Consider the following 22,672-nt stretch of genomic DNA (forward strand, 5'->3'; position numbering starts at 1 on the left):
TTATTAGATATGGTTGCGGATTGTCTGATCATTTAATTGTTCGACTTTTATATGGCCTGGTTGAAAAAACGGTTGATAATTTAGACATGGTTGGAGTTTTTATGATTTTTTAATTTTCTGCTGTGTTTTGTTTTGTTTTGGAAAATCAAGTAATTTGTTAAGTGCAATAAACCTTGACAAATCTTGCCCACATTCAACTTAATTTTCTTTGAGCCAAAACCATCATAATTAAAGCTTAAAAAATAGACAATTGGCTATATCCTTCTTCGCTCATTTTTCCCATTATATTTTTTCCATTTCTATTCTCACATAAAACACGTGCAAAAGAACACAAAACGAACGTAAAACCACAAAGCAAGAGCATAACAATAAGAATCATTATAAAATAGAGGTGGAAAGGAAAAGCAGCGGCAGAAAATCAACAAAAATATCATAAATAAATGTTCAAATAAAATGGCAACAATAACACAGCCATGGTAATCAGCAAGACAACAAACAATGGCAGGCAAAAAAAAATCATAGGAAAATAAAACGATTGTTTGGCAAAGGTTTTTGACATCAGAACGCCGGGATAGCTTAACGATTATAATAAAAACCATTTTGGAGGCATTCAGATTGACTTCTGTATTTGGCTTGCGAGCATTGTAAAGCAATTTGCAAAGGCGTTTCGATAAATTGCTCGGGAGCAATGGAAATCCATAAAGATGCAAATTTCAAAGTGCTGATTTATAATTGAGTTATTCAGCAGTTGAGATGATTTATTGAGGATGTAGTTAGACGTTTAAATACAGTTCTTGGGAAGAGAAGCGTATCTTTTATAGGATAAGCATGTTTGTGGAAGTAAATTGTAATGGTGAAAAATATGACTATCAATTACCTGCACACATAAAAACTAATCAAAGAAGAGCAACGACGCATGTTGGGGAACTGATATTACGCTTCTGTATTCATACAATAAACCCAGCCAAGATCCGTGTTATAATGCCATCGTAAACCGTACAAACAATCAATGCTTTGTTAACGACTTAATCACCTGACCGTGATGAGTATCCATAAAAATGCAAATCTAGGCCTTCACAATACAACGACGAAGAATTTCAAATAGATCTTCCACTTTACAAGACATTAACTTAAATGGGATTGCCAAGAAGATATTTTAAGTATAGCCACCAGTTTCAATTATCTATTGTAGAAAAACATGTAATTACTTATATGAAAGACCCATCACGTTGTTTTATAGAGACATAAAGGATAACCATTTCGAACAGGCTTTAATGATTTGTACTGTACACAAAACTTTTTATATTCTGTGCACTCCACTGTAATTATCGTTTTAATGAAATTATAACAGAGTTAACGGATACGAACTAAATACTCCGCCAGTCAAGTTTTGCGTAATGGATAAAAAAAAACTGTTTCTGAGTGATTGGAAATTGGCATGATCTCGAGTTTTTCTTCTCCATGGGACACACGTGCTGTTTTGGACTTGGTACCCAATTGGCCTCCATCGCCAACTCCCCCCCTCAAAACTTATTCAATCTTGGCTCAATTGTCTGCCTTCTTCAGCTCCAACTCCGGCCAAAGATCTCGGGGAGTATTCAAAGCACGCGCGTTTACAAATTGAAAACTTGTTAAGTGCCAGGCCCGACTTGGCCAAGACAACAGGTGAGCCGGGCTTGAATGACTGCACTCCAAAAAAAAATCGATCTATATCAACTGGTCTAGTTAAAACAAAGACAAATAGAAAATCGAAAAATAGTAGTCGCATCCAAAAGTTAAATTTAAATAGAAGGAAAAGTTTACTGTATTCCGATTTGCTAAGAATTTTCGATGATCTTCTTTGATTCTTTCCCACAATTTTTCTAGCAGTGTGCTTGTTGTTCGAATGTTTGCCTGGTAAGTTTGGCCATCTCCCGGCCCGTTGACAGATTTGTGTTGCCAATTTGCGTTGAAGTTGACGTTGGAGGTTTTCTGAAATTCGCTACCAAAAGATTGCGGGCTCCGTATCTTTCTGGCTGATAGAGTTGTTGACATTTGGCCGCTTTGCTTGTGGCCCAAAGTTTATGCAAATTTCGACGAAGTCAAAGCCAAAGGGGCACAGCGCACACCCACAACATAATGGTCAAATACAAACGTATACATACCTGCAACGAAAAAGAACAAATAAAATACATTAGAATGTAATAGATACTTTTAATGATTGTTTTTTTCGTGGCATGGAAATTGGGTTAACGCATTCTTGTCGGCTCTCAGTTTTTGGTAAACAATTATCGAGCGTTGAGTGCTGCTCGGTCGGTCTACCTGTGTGCAATTGCTTTGATTCTTGGGAAAACATAAACATAATTCTTCGGTTTCCCTTGCAGCGCAATTGACCCAGTTCTCTAATCGCCCAGCTCTTTGGGGCACACATTTCCACAGTCGATTAAATGGCCCTGCACTTTGCTCCCCAATGCAATCACAGTCGGCGTTTGGAGTTAGAAATCGAATCGGATTTGGAGCTGGGGTAAATGCAGTTTGCACTTGAGCAACACTTGAGTTGCGTCTAAACAAAACGTTCGCTCCACAAAAATATTTTAAGTGCATCGGAAATGTTTTCCTTTTGAGTGGGAGAAGTGATTGTGGTCGAAATCATATGGCCCATTCAATTGGAGTAATGAAAACAATTAGAAAGGCAGCATCTTTAATGGCAAGATAATATTATTCCAAATGGGTATTCTGTGATTTTTAGGTTGTTTTTTAAAGAAAGAATTGAGAAAAATTGTTGATCCAAATCTAAAAAGCTGGTAAGCAAATACATCTTTTCAAATATTTTATGCTAATCTTTTTTTTATAAATCCTTTTTGCATATCTCCTAACCGCAGGAAATCTATTGCGTATTCAGTTACTACAACTTCCACCGCAATCTGCAAATCACAATTCATCATTATGGCGACTTCAGCTTATCCAATTACACAAACAACGAGCAGAAGGAGAGTTCCACAACAAAACCACTCGAAGGCGGCATTTACATTGATGTGTGTGCATATTAATATATGTATACGGGTATATATAAAGGGAATACATATATGTTTAAGGGCAGCGAGTACAGTGAGCCGTCGACAAAGTGGCCTGTAAGTAAGCCCAATTGACACTTGAACATTGTCGGTAGCCGGCGGTCCCGGCCATCAACGTGGTGGGTTTGGGTTCTCCACGGATTGCGTCCATGTTGGTGGTGGTTCCTCATCGCAATCCTCCTCGTTCCCATTCCCATCCTCAGACGCTGCCCTTCCTCCCACTCGTGTCCATTTTGGGTTGACGTTTTATTTGATTTTACGCTTGGTTGCATTTTTTTGCACTCGCCTCGACTCGACTCGAAATGGAATGGAATGATGAGGAGGGGAGTGGAGTGGAGTGGATTGGATTGGACACTCGATATGCATGGGCCTTGGCCATCGATTTTCAAGAGTGCTCTATGCTGTGCACTTTAAAAAGTATTCAATCACTTGAAATACAACATACAGCATAGAAGGCGCCTATCATTTATTCTTTTTCATAAGTCATAGAAGATGGAATTTTAAATTTTAAACTTCTGATAATATTACTTATAATTTATGTTAGCAAATAGCAGACGTTTTCCTAAGTGCAAGCCCTCTCTTATCCATATTGCCATCTCGATTCCTAACTCAACTGCTGCATAATTTATAACTATGACACTAGCCGAAGCTAGAACAATGCCCAAGATTAATGGTCAAGGGATGGCGTATGCATATTGTGAGGTGAACAGGATGTGTTTGAGTGGATGACACTCGGCTTGCACTTCTGCCATTTGGAAAATTCATAGGAAATTGCCTGTAATAGCTGACCGAAAAGTGTGCGTCTCATTCAACTTTAAATGACTTGAATATTTCAGTGGCATAGGGATTGGATTGGATGGCATGAAGGATAAACGACCAGGGAGCATCACTTAGTTGGACATGTAATTTACGGCTTGGGTATTCGTATGACTTCATTAGGACGACCATCATCATCATTCCGTTCCAACACCTCACTGCAGTGGCATTGTCTACGATTGTCTGTCAGATGGTTCAGAGGAGGAGCCCCACCGCGAAACCCACTCCGTAATGCTTCATTCTGCACTTGACATTGTGTGCTCTGTGGTGCAAAATAAACTAACAGGATTATTGCGGCAACTGCTGCTGGCCTTTTGTAATCCTTTAATGCCATGCCAGGACTACCAGCCAGTTCCCTTTACCCCCTCCACGTCACCACCATCTCCCATTCCCCATCCCGGGTGCCTCCTTGTGGCAATTGTTCGCCAGCGACTCCATGTGTATGCAAATTTATTTACATTTTGTGCTAAAAATATACTTTTTTTTACCATATGCAAAGGCAGCTAGGAGAAACAAAAGAGTGAGCGGTGGGCTAAAAAGGGGGGAACTTGCAACACGCCACCATGCACAAGGACAATGACACCAACGGCAGGTAAGTCCTTCTTGGGTAAAGTTCAAATTGCTTCCAGGCTTTTTAACGAGGAAAATGTTAGCTTTGGAGCGGAAAAACATTGAAGGAACAATTAAATTCTTTATTACTTTTGTTCTATAAGAAGTGACCTCACAAAGATTTAATAACCTTCATAGCTTACACTTAATGCTAACATTATTAATAGTAATATTATATATCAACCATTCACTTGTGCCATTAATCTTTGTATCTAATTTCGAGTATTCAAAATGCCCGATCGAATTCGATTAGGAAATTTGCAATTATATATTAAATTGATGTCAGATTACAGTTCATTACATCAGATTATCTAGTGAATTCGCAGCATGTGATCTCAACTCCCAGTCAAAAATCTTCGACTTCAAAAGCCATCAGATGAAATAAAAGAAAAAACCGGAATAAAAGCGGAACGGTTGCCAACAAAATACAAAACAAATTGAAACTTAGTTGCTCCCAATTGCATTTGGATTTTCCATTCAGGAAAGAGTCAAGGAAAAATATTGTCTACTCATGGCGAAAAGTAAAAATCGAACAAAGCTGACAGCACAAAATGCAGAAATACACAACTAAAATACAAATAAAAAATGCAACCGCACAAGAAATCAACGAAAAAATGTAAATGTGCCACGATTTCGAAATGTGCACAAATGCATTTAATGTATAGAGCGGAGCATGCTGGATGTAAAAATAGAGGAGCTTACAAAAGGGAGCACTGCTCCACAGAGCGGATATTTATATACAAATTCGGTCGGGAAGTCTGGGGCACTTGTTTTAATTTTATTTTCCAACGGATTGTTGATTTGCATTCGAAGTTCTCAACTCGAATTGCTCCGATTCGGTCGGCGGGCTTTCCATGGAAATGTGGCACGTGGCACCAAACCAAACCAAACCGAATAAAAATAAATTCATTTCATGCTACATATCTACATATCCACATAGCCCGCATGTGCATATGCTCGTTTTCCCTTATTTGGTCGGTTTTCCCGACCGAGCATCTGTTTTACATTCTTGACAAATTAATAATAATTACGCTTTCCAATTTCACATTAAGTAAATTCTTTACACCCGCCTCAAATTCCATTAATTTCAAGTTTTTTCCCGGTTAATTTTGATGGATTTGCCTACAGTTTTTTGACAGTTTTCGGATAGCGTGATGTGGGAATAAAAAGTGAGGAATCTAACCAACAAGAAAAGGGTTTTGTAGTTTAAAGATTAGGCCTGCATGCTGGCTCAGATTGGCTATGCTTCGTAATTTGTTAAACACGAAATGTGCATTAAAGGGGTAGAATTTTAACAAATTAGGATTCAACTATGCTTATTTGTATTTCTTTGAAAATCTTTAATATACAACATTTTACAGAGGTCTTCACGCCCACGGACCTATTTTTTTAAGTTGAACATTGGGTACTTAAAATCTTAATCCCTACAAGCGATCCACAGACTGCCTTTGGTTACTTTTGTTTCTGCAAAGTTATAAATTACGTACGTAAGAGGTAGACAAAACGCGATTTCAATAGAACCAAACGAAATGGAGGAAGGAGAATGTAGGTATCCCCTGGGTTTTTTGGGGTCTAAAGCGCTTCCATGAAGTTCTGGCTCCATCGATATGCATCTCTGCCAAAAACGAAGCGAAACGTACTGAACTGAACAGAACTGTGCGAGTGCAAGTGCGAGTGCAACTGCAACTGCAACTGCAATTTATACCACTTAAGCACTAAAGTTGCACCATTAAAGCCAAAAAGGCGTTAACCTGACTCCTTCTGCACTGTATAAAAAATGCAAACGAGGCTGCTGCAAATGTTTTATGGGCTTCTGTTTCGCTGCTACTCGGCCACAACCGCAAAATGCAGAAGCAAAATAAAATGTAAAAAACAAAAATGCAGAAGGACGAACAAAAACCGGAGAAACAAAAACGTTTTGACCAAGATAAACTGATGGGGGATGTGCCCTTATTCTGGCCAAAAACGCTATCGTCCATTTTCGCAGACATGCAAAATGTTAATTCATTTCAGTGGTCCTGAACCGGATTTTTATCAGGACGACCAGGAGCTGTACGTAGTGCAAGAATAGCTGAGCAATTTGTTGTCTATGCCAGGACTAAAATAAGTGCAGAAAAAAAAGCACTTCCGTTTCCTCTTTCAGCCAAATGCGGCTTTTGGTCCCGATGGACTGTTAGTTCAGTTTCGGACTACTGTTTAACTATTTCCCATGTGCACATAGCACATATATTATTAAAGCCCCTGCATGATACTGGTTCACTTCACATGTTTAAAATCTCATCTATCATCTGGGGTGCTCAACTTTATAATAACTGAATTTCCGTCATTTAACTTCATTGCAGTGAAAAATATTGACTTTTAATAACTTTGTAACCTGCGGCAGTGCGCTTCACTGTGGGCGCCGGACTTGTTGAAAAGCTGACTTAAATTAAATTATATATGTTTTTACAAAATACATACGATGCTTGGCTACTCAACCAGGCGAACAGAAGGGGAAAGCTAATTGACATTAATGAAATTCGACAGAAATTAAATTTCAGCTGGAAAGTCATCAGTTTGGGCATTTAATGAGCGGAATTGCTAATAACACGAGTTACTTATCCCTGGTTAACCACCAAAATTATTGGCTGAGCTAATTAAATAACATTTAAAAGTACATAATTAATCCCAGTTGATTGGAATCCAAAATATTTTAAGCAAATTGGGAGTACGTAATATTTTAATAAATTCGCCATAAATTGTTTATTATACACAATATCTTCGCCATAAACCAGATCAATGTGTGTTAGTTATACATGAATCCTCAACAAGTGCTTCAAGCTATCTATCGCTAAATACCTCTTTGCCCACTTAAGCCCAAGTTCGACTATGAACCATTAACCTTTAACTACGCGTTATTTGCCACCCAAACACAAGCGACCTTTTCGCCTACTCCCGGCCCACTGTACAGTGAGTACTGGCCAACTTTATTTGGTGGTGTATGCTGAGTGCTTTGCCATTGAGAGTTACAAACTGCGAGTATGCAAAAATTAAAGACCAATGGGGCTGAGGAAAGCGACTAGCAAGTGTGGGTGCCAAACTACATGTGTATGGCCCCCCAACTGAACAACAAAATCAGAAACAGCCACAGCGACAAAATCAGCAAAAACATCGAGGTAAAACTACTTCGACATCGATGTTTGTCGATACTCGTAATGGTTTAGTTTGGCGCCCACTCGGCTATCAAAAAGCGGATGGAGAAATGGATAGGAAAACATGCTTGCACTGAGAATTATAATTAATTATACCGATATTTGTAAAAGGTTTATATATTAAAAGATAAGTACTAAATCCTTTTTAGTCAAAACAAATACATTTAAGAAAGCTTAAAATATTATCGTGGTAATTTAATTCAACGATTTTTTTTTCTATGTAGGGCTTGGGGATTGGAAAGAGTTTCCATACGTGGACAGCATGGGCTGACCAGACTGACGTCCTAACTATATGGCGAGCGTGGTCGTCGAAGGTTTCTGGTGATTCCAGGGGAACTCCGGGGGACAGGTGAGAGCACATTTACATGACGCGGCGAAAGTGAAACGCGCCCGGAGCTGTGATTAGATGCAGATGCAGATGCAGGTTCCTGCTCCCCAATGGCGGGCATGTGGACATGCGGCGACAGGCAACATCAGCGGCATTTGACATGTGTTTGATTGGGCGGACAAAGGAGCAGGATCGGGGGGATGCGGAACTGGAGAACTGGGGGCCAGGTCGGAGCGGGCACTATTATATCGAAGCAGCGGTGGAGCAAGCAAATGGAAAAGATTGCTGCATATCGAAGCAGCAAATATCCTGTAATGCACAAGTACCATAGGAACAGCAAAAGATTTTGATATAATTTAAACATTTTAGAGAAACTTGCAACCACTTTTTAAAAAGGCGTGAATTTCCAGATGCAAGACGTTGATTAAGATATCCTAAGGCAAATCATTTTACAAAGTTAAAGGGTATATCTAGGGTGGTACATATTCTAACTAAATGCAACTCTGTTGACTGCCATTTTTACAGTGGGAGTCGTAAAATGTCTGACTGGCGGGCACAAATTAATGCTCATGGCAGAGCTGCCGCCGAAGTCAGGAAGGTGGAAGTTCCAAGTCAAGTAGCACGGGTTCGGGTGCCCCAAGCCCCCCACCCCCCCTTATTGCACTCGATTTTTTGAGCGATGAGCCGACAAGGCGGGTCTGACAGCAGTCGAAAGACCAGCATTGCACTGATGAGGCTGCTGCTGCTGCGGTGTTGCAGTTGCTGCGTGGTTGCTGCTGCTGCAAATGCAGCTAATGTTGCTGCTGCTGCTGATGATGATGGCGGCAGTCGCTCAATCAGCTCAAACATCTGTTTGCCAGCAGCTAACGTGACAGCAGTGACATGAAGGCGGTCAAGAGCGGCATTTTCAGTTGGCCTTATAATTTGCTTAAAAGGAATCGGCAGAATTGATAGCAAAAGAATCGGATGTCTGATATATCTGATTTGTTCTGTATATCTGATTTTTGAATTGTCTTTAGATCTTCCATGGATTCTCCCACACCCACACTTGAAATGAATTCTTACTCCCTCAACTTTAATGGAAAACCTACTCTTCAGATGCGATCAATTCACTTAGGTCTATTTTAGTGGCATGTATTTTCGTTATCCAGAAAACCAACTGAGCCATGAAAATGCATTACGTTGCATTGTAATTTATAGCAATTTCCTTCTTGCTGTGACTGCAGTTTTCGTGTTTGGCTCTCTGATATGGAAATTTTATACGGCCAAGGAAAATTTATTAATTTATGCAACACTTGGTCTTATATTTATTTGTTGTTGTTCTTGTTGTTGCTGTTGCTGGCCAGCTAGATGTTGATGTTTTGGTATGATTTTACGCTACATTTGGCCGTTGCGAGCAGAACAATTTATTAAGTCTTCGATGTGGTTGAGTTCGCTGAGGTTGGCTATGCAGTGAATTAATTTAATGATGGAGGCAAGGAAACGACACGACAGCCAACCACGCACTCTGCCCCCTTCGCATGTCATCTAATTGCTCTTGGATTTTGGTTTCTTTACTTGGAATTTGCTCTTGTTTAGTTGCCACCACTTGGGTCACGCCCACCGCCCCCATTTGGATATGTGTGAGAGGGCACTGAGAAAAATTGCCAAGTTTTCTGGTGTCACATATAAAGTTCTCGTTAGCTGCAATCGCAAACCTTTAGCTAGAAGTGAATATTTTGTTTTGGTAATTAAAAATTACACACTTTTTGATGTTAATCATGTTTTTTTCAGTGCACTTGTATTTGTAGGCGTCCGTTTCCTGCTGCACGCAACGCACACAACTGCGCTAATTTCCATGTTGGGCGTCGTGTATTTTCCATGATTTCTGTTTTCCATCTTTGTTGCAGTTGCAGCTTTTTTCGAGACTGTTACATATCTTGTTATTAGCGCTCTAATGAACCTCTTTCCAGCTGCCAATCATCGGATGAGGAGCTTGCGGGGGCAGTGGAAGCAAGCACTTGTATTTATCGGGGCTAGTTAACATGGAAAAAAAAGAAAAGGTTGGCCCAGACTCAAGTTCACATAATCGGTGTCCAAACGATATGCATCCGAGTGCACAAGTGTGCGAGTTTGTTTGGGAGGCGTGAAAAGTGGTTTTTCTTCGCCTCTTCAGTATTTGTGGTTTTTGGTTTCTTTTTGTATTTTTCTACATCACTCATTTAAATTGGTCATTGACACTGGACAATTGGCAGGGGAAAAGGGCGTGGGTAAATGGTTAATAGAGGAAATACTTGAAAGTTATTAGGCCCATAGATGAGTCGATAAATTCGGTATAATGATCTGACAAAGAGCACATAAAAATACATAAATCCCCAATGTTGTTATTGGATTATTTCTATTGGTTGTATTTTCCTTGTCAAAAGTCATTTGAGCTATATTAACCCTGAACTTCTTATCACATCAAGACGGTTGCATTGATTAACTTAATCTCGCAATGCAATTCATAATTGAAAGGCTTCATCAGTCAACAAATCGCGGATGAATACCCACATTGTTGTTCAATCATTATACATAAATTCCCCAGTTAATAAAATTCCAGTCCCTAGACAGAGAAGTGCAATAAAAGCTGATCCACTAGTGTTCCCTGTGGTCGAGGATCAGCGGACGCATAATAAATAACAATAATTGTGCGAAATTAAATTATCAATTGCAGACAGAAGCCATAAATAAATGATGAGTGCAAGTTCCGACTGTGTGAACCAAAAATGCTGCAGACAGCCAAAGGGAAATGGCATTTTCCCACAGGACAAACGCAATGTGCTTCGATGTTGAGGGGAAAGGGGCAAGGGGCGAGGGAATTGTGGAAAATTGCATGCAATAATTGCACAGCGAGTGGTTTTGTGGCCAGCCAGCGGAAGGGAAGTTTCCCATTTCCGTTTCAGGGTTTTGTGATCCTGGGGCACGTGCAAAGAAAATATTTACACACCCGCTGATGTTTCGATTCGTCGCCTCCCTTTTCATTTATTTTCCCCTAATTTTTCCTGCAAAATGTATGAAAATGTGCGCATATTGCTGGCCATATATCACGCCCCTAAGCTGGATTCGTTTGCCAAAAATTACGCATCCCATAAAGCCGAGAATCCATGGAGCTTCAAGGAAAATGGTAATAATTTTGCTTTAAGTACAGATCCATATTTGTTCAGTAATCTAACTAATAATTCATTATAGATTATTTAAAAACAGTTTTAAAGTGAATATCTTAACAAGAGAAAACAGTATTTAGATATTTATTTTAGTAGTTGTAGTAGATTTATTTACTAGTTCTAACTTCCGATGGACTACTGTATTGCCGTCTAAAGTAGGCATTGTAATGACGTCAATGCGTTACAGTCAACGCCAACACATACCCACTATTTGAAATTTAGTGATGCCTTTGAGTTGCGTTGAATTGTGGAGCTGCAGGGCAACCACGCCTCGTCATCAAAAGCTGCTCTAATTTGGCATTGTATTGCATTTTGTATTGAATTTATTACGTTTGTCCACCACACATGTGTGTCACATGGTGGCCCCAAACTAATGGCTTCCAATCAGCGATGTTTGTTCAATGTTGTTGCGGTGGCCGCGACAGGTGCGATATAGTATAGTAGTCAAAAGCGAGGGAAGTACGGTGTATTGGACAGTAGTAGATAAATGAACTGGGGTTAGGCATTCATTACGCCCACCTGGTGTAGCATTTATTTCGAGCTCGAATTAAAGCCAGTGAAATTTGCATTCAATGAAGTCGAAAATTAATTAAATCAGCCGAAATCAAAGTGGCCAATTGCATTTTTTATTTAATTTATGTATCAATTAATTGGCCACGAGGGCTTTTCATTTAATGCCCACAAAAAATAAAATCTGAAGTGATTGAGCAAATATATTGAAAAGAAGAACAAAGAACCAAAAATAAACAAACTCCTGAGTTATTTAAATAAATAAAATCGCTATAAATTTGCATAACTTGAGGTCTGAGGTCTTAAATAAGCATGCCAAATCGGAGATAATTCAATCAAAAGCAGAGTGATCTTCCCATAAAAATGTGTACATACTTAGTGACGCCAGCCTGTATCTTGATTAATATAGATCAAATCACAGCAGAACAACCAGAACAAGTCTACTGTGGCGTCTGACGTCCCGTCCAGCTGCTTCAATTAAGAAATTTCATTAAAGGCAAGAAGAAAATAAAGAAAAAAAGAAAAGAAAAGACAAGAAACCGGCCACCGAAAGAGAGAGTGGAAGAACGAAGAAGACATAGAGTCTTCTGAAGGGGAGAAGATCCGAGGAGGAGGAGATCCCCTGAACTTGGAACGACCGTCGATGATTGAGATAAACAACGCAGGTCCAGGTCCATCGCAACCATCCAACTCTCGATTCGCCGGAAGCTGCCTGCACTCGCGCACATAAAAATCATAGTGGCGCCCCCTAGCCCCTCTATAAAGTGCTTACAGACCTATCCCGAGCACTGCAAAAAAGATTGTTATCTCAAGAATATTATTTACTGCCTCCTAAAGAGCTCAGACTATGCAGTTCTTCAATGTTAAAGCCACTTCTCACCTTACTAACTCACACAAGTAAAACATTTCTACATAGGTAAATCATTTTCATTTTTAACAGTGCACAAAATTCGCTTTGCTATAATTTAGAAAAAATCTTCATTTTTATAGCTTGCATATTAGTTTTTGAAGAATATTTATGGCCCGAGCTGTTGAGTCGACGCCTCCCCAGAATAATGATAAATGCACCTAGATCCTCAGTTCCGATTAACATCTCACAGCTAGTTAGTGCAGCCTAAGACGATTCAACTTATTTTTCCAACTTAATGGTGATTGATAATCATATAAAAAATCCATTTTACGCTGATTTATGTTCGACACAACATAGCAGCAAATCAAATTAAACGATATATTGGAAAGGGAGAACCAATTTTACGCGTACATATTAATCAAGTATTATTTTGATGTTAAAAACTAAATTGTTAAGTTCCTATTCGTTCCTATTCTATGTTTTTTTCTACAGTAATTATTTAAGCTTCAACAGGTCTGGTTTGTTTATTTATCGTCATCCAAAAACCCAATAACTTTAAATCATTGTCTTACTGACACTCGAAAATCGGAAGAATTTTTAATCTTTTGATAATAACCGATCAATTTATCTCCCGCTTAGTTCCATTCAAAGCCACATGTGAAAGTCATGAAAAATTGCATTAATTTGAATTTGAATCGATTAATTGACTGACTATTCAAAGCCAATTTCAAAATCATTTCGAAACACCCCAAGTGAGACTTGTTTGCTTTGGCTTGGCCAAAATGCATAAATCGGGTTTATTTTTCGCATTGCCTTCATATTGTTTTGTTGGGAGCGTTTCAACAATTTAACGCCATAAACAAATTTTTGTTGGTTTGCCAAAAGTCAGCAAAAAATGTTGTTCGATTTGTTTATTTATTAAAGAGCTGCCGTTGATTTTTGGGGCCATCTTCCCGGGAAGTTCAACATCAAAGTTTGTCTGAAACTTTGCCATGGATTACATATGTGCATGTGAAGTTCTCGGGGAATTTGACCCACTGGAGCCATAAAGTTTGTATTACCATTTCCGACTGAGGCGGCATAAAATGCTGTCACTCAACCCGCAAGCTGACCACACAGCGAGAAAAAAGGGGGGAGGACAGCTGGCCATTGGCACACTCCTCTGTGGTGTCTCTGTCAATTAAAGTTGAACTCCAGATGACCCTCTAAAACCTCATAACCGAATAAATAGAAGGCGCAAGGGAAAAGAAAAACACACAACAAATAAAATCATGTTCATTTTCTGTCTTTGGTTTGATTAAAAGTAAATAAATTATCGATAACCATATCACATTACTGTTTGATGATACTCGTTCCCTTCTCAGTTTTTTATTTAATTTTATGGCATTTTCAGGGTCTCTGAGTTAATGGAGTGTTTAATTGTATTTTAAAAGCATTTTGTTTGCAGCTTGCTAAAGTGGCTTTTTATCGAATGCTCCACCCGGAGATAAAAACGTAAAAATATTGATCAGAAAAAGAACATTTTATTTTATGATTATTTAACAAGTCGTTTGTATTGAAATTCTCCGTCTTTCAAAAGCTGAAATGAGATATCAGATCTTGTTTCTTTTACTAATCAAGGTAATTCATATTCCATATTTCCTTTTTCAATGTCAAATTTTCGCTTTGATTTAATTGAATTATTAACGGAGTTTGGGCGTATTTTATTTAGCCTTGAAATTAATGGTTTATTCAAATTAATTGGATTTATCTGGCTTACAGTAGCTACCAAGCGTAGCGAATTTCATTTGGACTTGTTGACATCGCTTGAACTCCCCCCTCTACCTCTAGTTTTCATTATTCCCCCATTTAGTTGTCATCGTCATCATTATTAGGGGGATACCTAAACAAAGGCCAACATCGCAATAACAATAACAGTAAAAACAGGAAAAACAACAATACAGGCGCTTTTTGTGCAATTGAAAAAAAGAAAGTTTTGCGAAATTAGACTTTGTTTTGGACTGAAAATTGCTTAAATAACAAAACAAAAAGCTGAAAAGCGAAAAAAACATTGCGGTCATTGTTTCTGCGTGGTCCAACTGCGAAACTCATTTTAAATGGTCCCCAAAAAGGTTAAAAAAAATCAGCAAATAATAGTCTAAATACTGATGAGTGGGGGGAAAGTGCTTGTAATTTGAAAATAATTGAATCAGGCAAAGAACTGAAAATGGGGCAACTGTATGTGCAAATGTTTTAAATTATTTATGTTTTGTTTGATTACTTGCTGCATCGTACAAATATCAAATTCAATATAATAGTTTAATAACCATTAATTAAACAAATAATTTCAATTGCTTTGAAATCTGCCAACCGAATCTAAGAAAACTCCATCAGTCGAAGGGTATTTATACACTCGGGATCAACGAAGCGTTAAATCAAACATTTGCCCAGTCAAACAACTCGATCACACTAATTAATCATAATTTGAACAACACAAAAAGACACCAATGAACATCGAAAATAAAGATTGCAAACGAACTTCGAGGGATTGAGTGTTGTGGGATCAATGGCCCACCAAGATTGAACTTTCAATCGGAAAAAAGAGAATCATAAAAAAGACTTCAAATGGGTTGGGCAGAATGCAATGGAGCGGCAAAACAGATCGATCTCGTTGATGCGTTTCCCAATGCCAAGAAAATGAGGAAAACCATTTAGGGTGCTCTCATTGAACAGAACACCAAACTATGAATGAAACTAACCATGTGCTTGATCTTCGTATTTGTAAATTAAAGCTAATGACTTGTACAAAAACCATAGAAAAAGAGTAGCAATTGAAAAACAAAAATGGAAAAAAATATGGGAAGAAAATCCCCAGGGAACGAAGATGATTCTGCATTCGACTTTTTTGTGGCTGCTGGCGGTATGAAAGCAGCGGTTCAAAATGCAGTAAACACAACGGCTCTCCTGTTTTTTCTCACCTTTTCCAACCATCTCGAGTACAGTGGTAACTCGAGAAGATTTACTGGGGATACTTGTGCAAGTGTTGGTCTGAAATGTAGAAGTTTCGAAGAGATCATAGGTTTTTTTATACGTTAATGACCCAATGCAGCGTGTATAACTATCATATGGTTCGTTTATATCGAAAGACCCCTGTAGCGATTTCCAGTGGGAACAGAGACGGCCAGCGGAGAAACAGTTAAAGCGGCTTCCAGCTGCAACAACTGCAGCTAGCAACTTGCAACTTGCAGCAGACGCCAGCAGTCTGGAACCGATGGAGCGGTGCCCGTTTTTGGAGAATGGCTTTATGGCCCCGGTGAGTCATAGCTTTTTTACCCATCTTCGTTCTTTGAGTCCAGAACGAGCGTGGAAACGGCGAGAATGGCCGAAAGAGAGGTAAACAAGTTACCTGCAGGGGCAAGGAAATGAGGATCGCGGGCTGATTGCGTGACAGTTGTGTGGGTAAGCGGCTTAGCAGACTGTCCCAGACACACCAGATCCGAAGAGTTCGGGATGGAAAACCCCCCGTATCATGGACCATAACTTGCGATCAGCTACCGAAATGAATAATGATTTCATAGGGCAGACTGCAGACCCGAAGGAAATTAAATTGTAATCACTGGAATCACCATTAATTGTCAGGTCGTCTTAATCATCAGCATATGCCACCCAGGAGATCTAATTCGACTTAGATTTAGTGCTGTACCAGTTTGTGTTCCAGTTCGAGTTGAACAAACTAGTTGGTTTGGACTTCCAATTAAAAAATTAACACATTCGCTTGGGATCTTACGAGATTCAAGTCAATGATCGGAAAACGACTACAACTTTGTTGCAACCGATGGGCTAAGATAAAGCGAAATCGAAAAAGCGTCAAAGCGAAAAAAAGGTTTTAAAAGTGGTATATCGCAGTTTAGACAACTAGGCAGCCATTTGATTACAATGATATAAATAAAGTTTATAATAATTTAATAAATTAATTTAATAATTAAAATAGAATCAAACATCATTCACCCAGAAAGAACTGTTGTAAAACTGGCTCAAGATGCATAAATTAAAGTAATTTACGATTGGTGTCGATCCATTTTGCAAATTTCCTACACTATTCTAGGCACTATTTTTGAAAATTAAATGACGACAAGTCTTCAGATCCTGAACCGCAAAATCAAGTAAGTTTCCCTCCTCGAGCTAAGTGGAACGGAAGAGAAGAGAGGCTGGGAAATCAAGACGCAGAAGGCAACAAACAAAACAACAACAAACCTCAAGACCTACTTCAACCGGGGGAAAGAGATGGCAGTAGAAGTAGGACAAAAGTGGAAAACAAAGACGATCGAAAACAGGATGCGCATGCGCAGTAGAAACGAAACGAAATGGAACGAAACCCCAAAGGTGAACATCATTATCATCAGAAGTAAAAAAAAAAGGAAGAAGAAAAAAGCAAAATCAAAGAAATCAACAAATAAAACATAAAAGGAAACGATTCTCAGGGGCAGTGCAAACAGACACAAAAGATGAAGCAGAACGCGATAAGGCAGCCCAAAAAGGAAATGGGGGAGGAAGGGAGAGGAAGGGAGAGGAAGGGAGAGGATGGAAAACAAGGGAGCAAAGATACCGAACGGAGGGGACAAATGGGAATGGCAAACGATAAACGTCATCGGCCAGATTATGCTGCATAAATTATCAAATGCAAAAAGACACTACCAAAAGGGAGCGCCGCACAAAGTGGGAAGAAATCCGAATGCGAAGAGAGCAGCAGACATTGCGCGCTGTAAATAATTGTAATTTACGTGGAGAAGGGTACCGACTCTACCCTAGCATTAACGATTGTGTTCACAATTTTAGTAACGGTTGCATGCGTTTGAAAAAAAACGATTTTGCGTATCAATGATTTTGCATATCAATGTTTTAGGTATTACAGAACTATTTGACCGATTCTTTCGATTTAACCAACTTTTTTGTTCGTTTTGAGACACTAAACAAAAAACACTGAAGAACACATCTATCATATTTTTACCAAATAAAGACAAGTTCTATTATTTGCACCTGTGCTGTGTATTCTACCTACCTGAGACGCAGCGGCAAAGGTAAAGAGAACCTAAGGATGAGGATAAGGAAAGAGGGAGGAGGAGTAGGCAAGAGCAAAGCCAGAACAGCACGTACAAGAAATTAGCAAACACAGAACGAGCTAACGAAGCAGAGAGCCAAAGAGAGTGTGGAGGAAAGGGAGGAGCTCCAAGAGTCGTAAAGAAGTAAAAGCGAAACGGCTGCGCAACGGATTATGATGTTCCCCAACCTGATCATGATGATGATGAATGGATTGGTCTACGACTCGCACAGACGGCCGGAAAATAGAGGAAAGGGGGCATAGTCCAATGAGAGGGGTCAGGGAAATCGCCTGCGGGGGCAGTTGGGCAAATGGAGTTACTAAAAAATAGAAAAAAACACACACCAACACACACACGACAAGAACATGGACATGGACCACGCGCTCTCCTTCACTCCCCACTCCTCAGTCAGCTGTCTCTTTCTTTTTTCTGTAATCGTGGCCGGAATCGTAAAACGTGATCGAGGGCTTTATGTGTACAGTACGTTTTGCCATGGGTTTGTTTTTGTTGTTATGTTTTTAGTGTTCTTGTTTTTCAGATGATATGTATGTTCTTGTTGTTGGCACTTTTCGATGCCCTACAAAAAATCTAACTTATGATTCATAGGTAATGTTCCTAGAAACGTAAATCAAATGATGGTATCTTGTTGTTTTAAGGATCGACACTTGTACACTGCAATCTTAAATTTGTGTCTGTTAATATCAGTAGAATTATTTCTGTTAATACTTTTTCCAATGTTCCTATAAAGAGCATTTAATTTGTATCTGTGGCTCTCCTCTTAAGCCCAAATTTTACTTTCTTGGCCACTTTATTTAGAATCACTTTAGTTTTCTTACCTTTTACTTTTTTTTCTACTTCTCTATCCAATCTTGTATCTCAATGTATGATTATTTTGTTTCTACTCCCTCCGGCCGACAACTTTTTCATTAGAGCGGAATAAAACAAGCGAAATCAAAGAACAACAAGGGTTATTTTTTTCGAGTTGTTTTTGTTATTTTAGCTGCTTTCAGTTGTAATCTCAATTTTCGGTTTCAGCTCTTCAGATTGCTACCAAACCAACTCCCTCTACTTTTCCTGTCTTCTGCCTTTTGGTGGGTAATTTACAAGTCTGGGCAGCAAAATTTACATGTCGACACAGAGTTGTTGTTTTTCCTGAAATGTTGCTGTTGTTGGCGTTGTAGTACTGTTGTTGATGTTCTTGTTGAATTGTTGTTGTAGACCACTGGATGGGCTTGGCTACAACTGCTGAACTTGTGGGTCAATGAATCAGCGCGTGGATCCGCAACAGCTGTGCGAACTTTTGACGGATCGTTTGGAGGAAGTTCGTTTGAGTTGGAGAAATGGGAGTGGATATAGCAAAGATGCTCAAGGTATGACCTCAGAAAAATTCACTTAGCACAAATGAATAACAAATTTGAAATGGAATGTGGGAGAAGTTAAATTGATCGATACTCCCATATAAACTGCATTCTTTCCAATTTTCGCTTAATAACTAATGATTAACCTAATGGAACGAGGAAGATGTTTTGCCATCTTAGATGGGAACTCTTTAATTTTGTCCAATCCAAACAGATGCTGTTTATAGAAAATGATTCGATAAAAACACGTATGCGCTTATCACAGTTGAGATTAAAAAGTAATAAGACCTAATGAAATGCCAGAGATGAGAACTTCCAGATCTACATATTATATATTGTTTTAGAACGTTAAGAAGTGTGTTTCAAATTCAAGGGGATGATAATGTAGAAGCAAATGGATGAAATGCAAGAAGAGAAGATTATCTGCTCCCTCATCCCTCGGCTGCACTTCTTTTTGATCACCACTTAATTTGTTGACGAAAAGCAAACAAGAATTTTCTTATCAGGCAGAAATAAGAGGAAAATGTCTTGAATTGCTCGTTTTTCAGTTGTTGACTCTGTTTTCTATTCAGTCTTTTATTTGAATTTCTAACACATCAGCAAGCGTCTCCCTACTCGATAAGAGTTTTTTCACAGAAAACTGGTGTTAAGTTCCAAGTATAGAACATTAATAAAGTGTGATATCGTTCCAAACACGCTTGAAATGGCACCTGCCATCTCATAAAAAGTATTTGCATAAATATTAAGATTCCGTAATCAGCACCATAATCTCAAATAATGCCAATTATTATTAACGCGCCACTGTAAATGGTAGGTGTTCCGCCCACAAGCACACCTTCTAGACCAACTCCCACGTACTCATGGTAAAAAAGCTTTAGCGACGAAAAGAAACTCGAAGAACTAAACAGTAATCCCTCCCAAATTGGTATTCCTAATATATTATTTTTAGCTTGATTTCTTTTCACTACCGTACATATTTTGCCACCTATGTACATAATTACTACCTTCCTTCTTCTCCGTTAAATTTGGAAATTGGACAATGTATAATTTATACTTTACGAGTGCTCCCTGTACCGCAAAACCAATTAGCAGAGATGAGAAATTCGAGAACCGATCGCGAACAATTACGTGAATAATTTACAGCTGAGATATGGGCTACTAAAGCTGCCAACGCATTGTGGGATCAGGTAGATCATACAGAACCGGTTAAGAGAAGGTGTTTTCGTGTATTTAAATCGAAAGGCGGTTTCTACACAAGAAAAATACTATATATTGGTAATATTTACCAATAATACTATTATATTTCGAAAGAAACAAATACCCCGCGATTGTGATATTTTCTTACCGTGTACGCGATTAAGCCAGGTACTTACCGGTCTTGAGACGATCGTTAATTAGATCCTCGATGAGCTGCGGACACTCGCACTCGATGGCGTAGCAGAACTGCTTGAACTTCTCGAATCCGTTCTTGGCAATGATTTCGATGAGATTGGAGCACTGGACTCGTAGGATTTCGGCGTCGTTTAGCCCCGAGCATGGGCCCCCGCCAGAGGGCGTTAGTGAGCGACTATCGCAGTTGGCGTCGCCGTTTACGCTGGCGCACCTGGAGGATCCACTGCCTCCGCTGCCGGCACTCCCCCCACTGGCCGTACTCCCACTACTGGCGACGGCACTCAGTTTCCTTTTGGTCAGCGAGGGTGCACTGCCGGGAGGCTCCACTGTGGCAGAGGCGGCGGCAGAGGGCGTGGGCGTAACTGCGTTGTAGGGTTTCAATAGGAGATCCTCTTCCGATTGACTGAGCACCGAGTTCTTGACCAGAACCGCCAACAGATCGGTACTCCCCAGGTCCAGCATAATCCGCTCCTGGTGGCGGGAGAGCAGGGAGCGCACCTCTTCCTCTTCCTCGCGCGTCATCTTGGCTTCCTCCGTTGTTTACTGTTACTTCTTACTGTTATTTATTGCACTCTCTCCAGCTACACAAACAAATCACACTGCCACTTTTGCGGCATTTTCTTATGAGACATCAAATTTATACGAATTAGATTCACTTTTATATATTCTCTATATAAGCTTTTTGTTGATTATTTCAATGGGCTGTACGGATATTTGATCACTAGTAGTTTAAATAGGTTAAGCTTAAAAATTTCTTCACTGGCATGCACTTTATTTGCTTCTTGTTTGCTAAACAAAAAACACTAGCTGTGGTTTCCAACTATTTGATTTAAATAGTTTTAATGTAACGGTTATTAGTTTAAGCTTTGTTTAATCCTTTTTATTAAGGATTTCCTCACTTTTACAATCGCGCGCCATTTATTTTCCTTCACTTCGTATTACACCGCAATTCGCTAGCTTAAAATTCGTAAATTCGTCGTGCGCTGGTCAAAAATAATTTATATTTCCGAGATCAAACATTTATATTTCTACCGGCACTTTGTCGCATTCGTATTTGTTTGTTTATATTTTTAAAACGCCTGTATGGATTTCAAGTTCACGACTCGACCATTTCAACTCTTCCGCTCCGCACAACCGCACAAGCGCGATAATTTGAACCGAATGAGAGGCAGAAACAGAGACCGAATTCGAGTGAAGCAGCTGCAAAGCAAAAGCAATTGTCAGAGATGCGCCGTTGCGGCAAAAACCAGTTTCTGACGGGGAAATGTACAAGCAATATAGCTAGGGCATAACTAACTGCGTGAAACTGACCTATGTCTGCTTTTAGAAGATTACATTATTACATTGTAAAGTTATTAGCACATGTATTTATTATTCTTCTAAAATATTTATTATGAACTGTGTTCCAATTGCCTTTGAATAGGCTATAAATAAATGCACTTTGTCTGGCTATTTTGATTTGTTGATAGCCTTTTAGCTGGTTACCGCTAAAGAATCGTCATTACTGGTGGGTAACAAGAAATGTTTAATCGAAAAGTTATCGAAAACTTAAAACGGCCAACCGTTATTGATTATGAATTTTAAATATTTTATCAACATTTAAATCTAAATTAATATGAAAAGTTATTTCTCAAAAGTGAAAACTCACATAAAAAACGGATGTTGGGACACCTTAGAATTAACAAAGGCTTTTATATATTTTTGTAAAGTGTCTTACCTTTGTATTTGTAAATTGTGTTTACATTGACTTTGAGTTTGTCTTTGCCAATTGCTTTTGTTTTTGACTTTGCTGAATTAATACGAAAACGTAAGAGTTAAATAAATGTTATTTAAAGAATATTGAAGTATTCGAGTAAAAATAACTGCAAGATAATTGATTTTGAATATTATTTTTAATCAGAAAATAAGAAGTACTTAACGTTCTACCGAACACTTGAAATCTCCATCAGGTGTTTATTATTTTCGAAAATAAATATTCAAAGTGACTGGCAGCCTTCCGTCAAGACAGCTTCGAATTACCATATCGTGTGGGAATAATGAGGACTTTCTTGGGGTCCAAAAACCGGAATCGGAAGCAGTCTTACGGTCTGCGACACCTAGCCTTGATTAATTGCCAACCGGCCACACACTCAGCCAGATGCTTAGCCGTTTATCTCGAGTGTTTTGCCATTTTACAATCTGTTGGCCAACTTGTAACCGGTCATCATAAAGGAGGTAGCCGTGCACTGTTCAAAAATCCAATGAAAAACAGGAACTTCACTCTATCTACGCTCGAAATAAGTTAATATTAAATATTATACTC

General features: G+C 39.0%; 1 protein-coding gene across 5 annotated transcripts in view; it reads right to left on the reverse strand.

Annotated features, from left to right (window-relative positions):
• LOC122621865 (tight junction protein ZO-1) overlaps positions 1 to 21,541 on the reverse strand; it is an 84,620-nt gene extending 63,079 nt beyond the window's left edge. For 3 of the 5 annotated variants that reach the window (XM_043799866.1, XM_043799865.1, XM_043799873.1), the window contains exon 1: positions 20,352 to 21,540. In XM_043799866.1, the coding sequence (XP_043655801.1) occupies positions 20,352 to 20,892 (541 nt within the window). In that variant the 5' untranslated portion in view covers positions 20,893 to 21,540. Of the gene's footprint in view, positions 1 to 20,351 lie in introns of all 5 variants that reach the window. The other 2 variants (XM_043799871.1, XM_043799874.1) reach the window with 2 other exon arrangements.
• Between the last annotated feature and the right edge of the window lie 1,131 nt (positions 21,542 to 22,672).

This window comes from Drosophila teissieri, chromosome 3R (assembly GCF_016746235.2).
Source record: "Drosophila teissieri strain GT53w chromosome 3R, Prin_Dtei_1.1, whole genome shotgun sequence".
Taxonomy (NCBI): domain Eukaryota; kingdom Metazoa; phylum Arthropoda; class Insecta; order Diptera; family Drosophilidae; genus Drosophila; species Drosophila teissieri.